The 7500-nt window shown below is 44.0% G+C and overlaps 2 protein-coding genes across 6 annotated transcripts in view; one reads left to right on the top strand and one right to left on the bottom strand.

Annotated features, from left to right (window-relative positions):
• Positions 1-6: 6 nt before the first annotated feature.
• pgap4 (post-GPI attachment to proteins GalNAc transferase 4) lies at positions 7-3840 on the bottom strand. Of its 3 annotated transcripts, none has more exons than XM_042485873.1 (2): positions 3697-3840; positions 7-1632 (listed from the first exon to the last, which is right to left on the bottom strand). In XM_042485873.1, exon 2 carries the CDS (start codon positions 1475-1477, stop codon positions 290-292), a length of 1188 nt encoding a protein of 395 aa, XP_042341807.1. In that variant the 5' UTR covers positions 1478-1632; positions 3697-3840; the 3' UTR covers positions 7-289. The 3 variants fall into 3 exon arrangements, with proteins under 3 accessions (XP_042341807.1, XP_042341806.1, XP_042341808.1); XM_042485872.1 differs by having other exon boundaries at positions 3622-3708; XM_042485874.1 differs by lacking the exon at positions 3697-3840 and adding an exon at positions 3075-3108.
• Positions 3653-7500, top strand: part of LOC121942616 (myelin and lymphocyte protein-like) — an 11411-nt gene continuing 7563 nt past the window's right edge. The window contains exons 1-2 of one of the 3 annotated variants that reach the window (XM_042485876.1): positions 3653-3727; positions 7312-7500. The exon at positions 7312-7500 is cut by the window's right edge and continues 94 nt beyond it. Coding sequence is in view for 2 of the 3 variants with exons in the window: in XM_042485875.1 (XP_042341809.1) it covers positions 6171-6357 (187 nt within the window). In the remaining variant the exon portion in view is untranslated. Of the gene's footprint in view, positions 3728-6097; positions 6358-7311 lie in introns of all 3 variants that reach the window. The other 2 variants (XM_042485875.1, XM_042485877.1) reach the window with 2 other exon arrangements.

Here is a 7500-nt window from a genome sequence, read left to right on the forward strand (position 1 = left end):
GTGTGAACGAAAGGCCGAACCATGACAAATGATTTACGTTTCATGCAGGAACCGTTGCCGTGGAAACAGGCCTAAATCACCAGAGTTACATACGTGAAACAGAAGCAAACAGACTTGAAGTGTGAAAAAACACATCAGGTCACAGTCACACGCAGCTGAGCCGTTACACAGCCGTCAGACAGCGGGCTGATAAACACTTCCTGTGCAGAGAAGCTGTGAACCTTCAGATCAGGTGGTGCCGTGGACAGGAAACCAGGCGCAGAGGAAGCTGGCTGGATGTCGCAGTGACTCAGAGGAGTCTGGGTCTGGGCGGGTTGGGCCTGACGGACGAGTACGCCCCGATGTGGGTGACAAGGTTGGGCTCCACGCTGTGCGCCCTCTCACCGGGGATCGTCCTCGCCATCTGATACAGCACCATGTCTTTGGCGTTCCCCTTTACGCAGAAGGACCCGTCCAGGAACTCAGCCACCCTGAGCGAGGCGTTCCCGGGGAACAGCATGGCCGGCGTGCAGCACTCTGTGGCCGGCGAGATGGCGTAGAGCTGCGGGGAGAGTCTCCGCACCTCCAAGAGGTAGTGGCGCCCGAGCAGCTCGGCGGCCGCCATGATGTAAAGGGTGAAGAAGAGGAGATGCCCGGCGCACAGCGTGAAGGAGAAGGAGCAGGGGTTCCAGTGAGGGAGGGCGAGGAGAAGCGCCGTCGCTCCCACCAGTCCGAGCCCCACCCACTCCAGGAGGCGGTACGGCTCGGGGTTCCAGTAGCGCTGCAGCCTCTCGGGATGATAAAGCTTCACATAGAGCGTCCGCAGGGCGAAGCGGCGAGACAGCAGGTCCCTTACCACCGAGAAGAAGTCCTGCCGCGGCACAGCGTCGTCCTCCAGGACCACCACGTTTCTGGGCCTCACCAGCTCCCATCCTCTGCGCAGGCAGAACACGTAGTCCCTCTTCTCCCTCTCAAAGGTGTTGACTCGCTCACTGCTGCTCCGCTGCTCCTGCAGCGAGCGCCGGATCACCCTGAAGTGATCCTCCAGCATCTTGGCGTCCTGGTTTTCCTGCGGGCCGCTTTCCACGTCGCAGACCAGCACCTCGGCGCACCGCCGCTCGCCGCAGCCTCCCAGGATGCCGCTCAGCTGCCGCATTACCTGCAGCAGGTAGTGGTAGTCCCGCCCCTCGTTGCGCCTGGCTGTCACCACGGTAACCAGCAGCTCAGGGTGCTGGGCGACGTCTGTGAATCTGGCGGCGGCAGTGGGAGCATTCTGAAAGAAGCGCAGTGCGCCCTGTCCCTGGGCCAGGCTGTCCTGCAGGACGTCCTCGCTCATTGAGTCCAGGTACGCGGAGCGCACGAAGAAGTAGGAGAAGAGGAGGCGGTGTCCGCACAGCGGGAGGACCACGCAGAAAGTGACCACGGACAGGGCCGCCGCCTGCGTCACAGTGTTGGACCATCGCAGGTACTGACTGAGGAACGCTCGCCATCGAGGCATCGGGGAAACAGCCAGCCGCGGTTACGCTGAGACTACAGGAGCTGAGGACGTCCAGCGTGTCCCAGCATGCAGTGCATCTGAGAGCGGCGGTGAAATCTGATGAGGCCACACGAGAGTGCTGTGGGAGAGGAGTCAAGTGTCGACACGTCTTCTTCCTGTAAACAGAGAGGCGAGAGTTTCAGCTCGTGTGTCTCAGCTGTCTGCAGGACAAGATACAAAGACGTCTGTCCTGAGTTAGAGGACAAAAACTGAAAGCTCAGCTGATGTGTTTTGTTTGTTTGTTTTACTTGTGATGAACACGATTCATTTAAAGGAGCCGTCATCTGCTCAGATTCAGATCCGTGTCTTTAATTTTCATTAACACTTTCCGGAGCTCTCTGTGGTTGGGAGGGAAAACAGAGTCACGGGCGTGCAGAGGGGACTTACATCATCTTAGGGGAGTGGTCTCGTCATGAGTGGCAGTTTTTATTTATTTAGTTAACCCTTTAGGGACTGTTTGTCTCATTTTAGTCTCTTTTCCTCCTTCATGTTGTGATAATTGTGTGTGTGTTGATGCATATGTCCTAAATGTAGTCCAGATTGCCAACATTCACAGTTAGAGAAAGGCTGAAAATAAGCTCATGTGCTTGTGGCCCCAGGCCCCTAAAACATTACATCTGCCCCTGGTAATAATAATGAGAGCTCAGCGCGAGCGGCCGGATGAGACACGGAGCGATGCGTCCTGGTGTTTCTAAATAATTCATCCAAAGTCTGATTAAAGCTGAAACTAACACAAAGTCGTCTGTAGAGTCTAAAGAAGTCACTTTCACCTCTGCAGATGTGTCTGTTTCAGACACTTTGGTGCTGTGAGGAGAAGCTGCGCTCTGTTTGTCTGTCTCACTGCGCTGCTGTCGGACCATCAGCTGTTTGATCCGCCATGATGAAATGCTGTGGCTGTCAAACACTCCTGTCAAACACAGTCCTTCACTGCATTTGGTTCTCCACAGATCTATTCTTATTATCATTGGCTGTTCGTGTTGTCTGTTAAAACACGGCTGGAAAGCGTTATATCGACATTCTATCGACTATATCTCATATTTACATCGGGGAAAAGTTATTTGACGATTGATATCATTATTGTTTTATCGCCATCGTTTTTTCATCTAAAAACATAGTGGCATCATGACAAAAACCTGTCATTTAAAGGGTTATAATTCTGAATAATTCTGAAAATTAATAAACATTTGATATGTATGATTAGGACTGATGTTGGTTTAAAAAATACACTCAGTGAAAGTAGAAAATCATATCAATGTGTAATATTCTTCAGAGGTTGATTTTTTTAAAGTACATTTTGTGTGCAGAGTGACAGGAGTGTGAGTATTTGAAACTGTTTGAACTGTTTGAGAACTGTGTTTGAATCTGTGTGTTCTGACCACAGACTGAGGAACCTAAATCTATAGCTAGATCTATATCTAGGTCTTTATCTATATCTATTTATATTAAAAATGTATATACAGTATATGGTTCAGACATGAGTCCATGTGCAGAGAAACTGTCAAACGTCATACATGTCTTCATGTCTTTCCCCCTGAGTGTCCCTGCAGGTGAGACACACCTGAACGGACGTTGCTGTTCGCTTTCAGTGAACCACATTTGATCAGGTCGCTTCCGGTAGTGTGTCCACACCTGTCCACGTGTCCTGGAAGACTCAATGTCCCGGAAAAAACGGGACAAAGTCCAATATTTACTGAGTTTGTTTGATCTTTAAAAAGTCAGCTGATATCAGGCGGAGTAAACAATGACGTCATCCAGACATGTGCATTTATAAATAAATATTTTCATCATCAGGTTTCCCCGATGGCTCGCGGACAGCTGACGTCACACCCCAACTGCATAAATGCAGGTCACACCGATTTTAGGGGCTCGAGGCGCATTCCGCGAGGACATCAGTGTCTCGGAGTCTCAGAGGACAGTGTCCACCGCACAGAGACACCAGAGACACTCAAACATGTTCGACTCCCGCAAATTTTTTTTTTCCGGATAACGGAAACTCAGGCTGTTCCAACCGGATCAGCGACACGCCGGATAAAACCGACTAACACCGAGAGATTAACGGGCAGATTAACGGACAGATTACCAGGCAGATTACCGGACAGACTCACCCTCAGGCCGGTGAACCGTTCAGAGGCGGAGCACGGTGTTTGGTGAAGGTCTGAACCGGAGAGGGGAGGACTCACCGGGAGCAGCGGAGCCTCCATGTCCTCACGGGTACGGTAATAGAGCCGCAGCACTCATACCGTAATATCGCCTCTACAGGCGCACACACACTTTACAACAACGATAACAACGACGACAACAACAACAACAACAACAGCAACGACAACAACAACAACAACAGCAACGACAACAACAACAACAACACCAGAGACAGAGGAGGGACGAGTATTCAAATACTTTACTGAAGTAAAAGTACTCACACGACCCTGTGGAAATACTCCAAAACCTCAAATGATAAAAACAAACAAACAAAAATAAAATAGAAATGAAAAAACACCCCACAACCTCAACATTATTTTTTTAAAAACTAGAATAAAAACGCCCCCAAATTCCAAATTACATTAATCTGATACCAATAAAATCCCTGCAATGAAAGTATTAAAGTGAAAGTAAGAAAGTATAATCATGAAAATATTCTTAAAGTAATAAAAATAAAAGATCCCAATGCTGCTGAAAAAACATTAAAAAACACACCCCAAAACCTCAAAATCATAAAAAAAAATAGAAAAGAAAAAGACACACCAAAACTCAGCATTATACAAAATAATTAATCTGTTACAAATGAAAGTACTAGAAATACTAAATACTAATACTAAATACTTTAAAAACACCCCAAAACTTTGAAATTTAATTTAATTTATCAGGAGGCAGCAGGAGGCAGCAGGAGGCAGCAGGAGGCAGCAGGAGGCAGCAGGAGGCAGCACAGCTCCTCAGAGAGAGCTTCAGGCAGGCTCATTGTCAGGGAGGAGAGGAAAATACATTATCAACATCTCAGAGGGAAATATTGCTGTTTTTTACTGCTCTACATTCATCTGACAGCTTCAATTATTCACAGATTCAGATACAAAATATAATCTAAAATAAAGGATGATCATTTATTATGGATTCATGAAGTCATTAACTTAAGGTATGAAAAGTAAAAGTATCCAATGCAGAAAAATCTTTAAAAAAAAAAAAAACACCCTAAAGACTCAGAATTATTTAAGAAAAAATAGGAAAAAACAACCTAATTAATAACCCAAAATTATTATTTTTTAATAGAAAAGTAGAAAAAAACACAGCAAACCCAAAAGTATATTTTAAATAGAAAAACACCACAAACCCCAAATTATTCAAAAAAATGTTTTTTGAAGAAATACCAAAAAACTCCAACTTTAAAAAAAAAAAAAATAGAAAAGAAACGTCACCCCAAAACTCAGCATTATACAAAATAATTAAAACACACAAAAATGACATTATAAAAAAATACCCCAAACCTTAAAAAATAAAAACTTTTTTAAAAAATCCATAAAACTCAAAATTATCATCAACAAAAAAATAAAAAATATTAGAAACATGCAACCCAAAACTTGTCATACTGATGCAGTAATTTGTAGTAAAGGAGTCCCGACCAAGTATTGAGTATATAAATGAACATACTTGATGATTTTTAGGAAATATTCTGATAATTTGAGAGACTGGATTTCTGATTTTCATAAGCTGTGAGCCATAATCATCAAAAAAATGAAAAGGTTTGAAATATTTTAATTTATGTGTAATTAATACACAATATATGAAAGTTTACCTTTTTTATGAAAAATGAACTTTTTCACGATATTCTCATTTTTTGAGATGCACCTGTGCGCTCCTCGTGTTGGCGGCGGCGCTGCTGATTAGATAACAGCGAGGTCACCTGTCAACTCCATCAACAGGACAAAAGAGGGGAGACGCGGGAATCTGCTGCAGCTCAGGTTGCTTCTTTCTGGAAGCTGAGCCCATAAAGCCGCAGCTCACTGATACATATTTTAGAAAGTTTACTGTTTATTTGGCTCCCCATCAACCGTTACCCCGGCAACAGCTCATCATATCAATAAATCAGTTTTCCTCGTCATCTGAAATGATTTTTCTTTCAGCACATCAGACAGTATTCATTTTTTAGATTTTTTTTTAATGTTAAATGAGTTTGAAACCAATTTGTTCTCTTTTGTCCTTTTTTCACTGAAACACCAAAAAAAGTTTCAAAGAAAAAAAAGTAAGAATCACCAAATAAATTAAAAAAAAAAAAAAAACATTGTAAAAAACTTTAAAAGAAAGAAAAGTTGTTAAAATTTCACAATATCGTCAATAATCTCCAGAAATTTTAAAAGAGAAAAATTGTCACCAACATTTTTTAGGCAAATCACATTAAAAGAACAAAAATAGGCAAAATAAAAAAATAACAACCTGCCAAACAAATCACAAAAATATTTTAAAGAAAACGCAAACCACAATTTTACCGGAATTGTTACAAAGACCAAAAAAATCGAAACGAAAAAAAATCACCCAGAATTTGGGAGAAAAGACGCTGAGGGAAATTTTGGTAATTTTTGCTTGTTTGTTCAGAGAGGACTTTTGGTTCCGGGATTTGTCTCCAGGACTCCTCGTCCCCTCTGAACAGTATCCACAGACTGTCTCCATGGTGAGACGATTGTCTCCGTCAAAAGACGGTTGTTTCCGTCAGGAGAAGGTTTCCCGGGCAGCAGGATCGAGTGACGGCGGCGGGAAACCGGATCCAGCTGGACGATTATCTGAGGCGTTTGTCCGACAGCTCGCCGGCCGAAGAGACGATAGCTGTTTCCATGAATGTGTGTTTACAGTGAGAGGTGTGAACACACACACGCACACACACGCACGCACACACACACACACACACACACACACACACACACACACACACCTGAGATCAGGTCATCAGAAATATCAAGCTGTCTCATATTTCAGCTGAACGTGCTGTCTCATCAGAAGACGGACGTCCTGGTGTCTTATTTGAAGACACACGTCCTGCTGTCTCAGGTTAGCACAATGAGCAGGACTCCGTCTGTCCAACATTTGCACGCTGTCCTCAGTCCCCACACAGACTGCAGCTTTCATTTCCTTCACATAACCACAAACATGACATGTCCTAAACGTGCTGAGACGTCCTCCTGTCCTCTATATGGTTTGTAGTATTTGGACGGACTACGATCTGATTACGATCTGATATTTTTATGTAGCTGTTGAAACTTTTTCGTCTCGTGTGTCTTGATTTTGTCTTCAGGCTGCATTTATGAAAAAACACAAACTGATCATCAGGTTCATCTTTACACCGATCCAAAGCTGACACATTTTAATAATATTCACCCAAAATATTAAATAATACTATATATAAAAGTATGTATAACAGCTTATAACTGACCCAGATCGTGGAGTGATTTTTACTTTGGCGGGCCCGCAGCTTTGAGAGGCGTTTTTCTTTTTGAAAAATTTGGCTTTTTTAAAATTAATAAATTAATTAATTATTTTTTTTGCTTTTTTTCTCCCTAAAATCTTTTGGCTTTTTTTGCGATTTTTATTTCTCTTAAAACTTTTTAGCAATTTCGTTTTCTTCAAAGATTTTTGGCAATTGATTTTTTTTAATCTGTTGTTTTTGCAGTAGGAGGTGACAGTGATTGTTGTTGTTGTTGTTGTTGTTGCTGTTGTTGTTGTTGTTGTTGTTGGTGGTGGTGGTGGTTTTAGGTTTGGTGGTTGTGGTTTTGATGGCGATGATGCAGAGCTGCTGCGGGTTGTCATGGTGACAGGTGAGTCACGAGGGTCAAACAGTGATCCGCGTGTCTGTCGGTGAGTCTCGGTGAGCTGCAGCTCCGCTGTGCGCGGCCCGCCGGGTGTGTCTCTCCGCTCCGCTGATGGGGATTCCGGTTTTTCCGGTCGGCTCCTGTTTTTAACGGCAGCGGCTCCGAGTCCCGCTTCAGTCCGAGTAGCAGCAGCAG

This window comes from Plectropomus leopardus, chromosome 4, assembly GCF_008729295.1.
Source record: "Plectropomus leopardus isolate mb chromosome 4, YSFRI_Pleo_2.0, whole genome shotgun sequence".
Lineage (NCBI taxonomy): Eukaryota > Metazoa > Chordata > Actinopteri > Perciformes > Serranidae > Plectropomus > Plectropomus leopardus.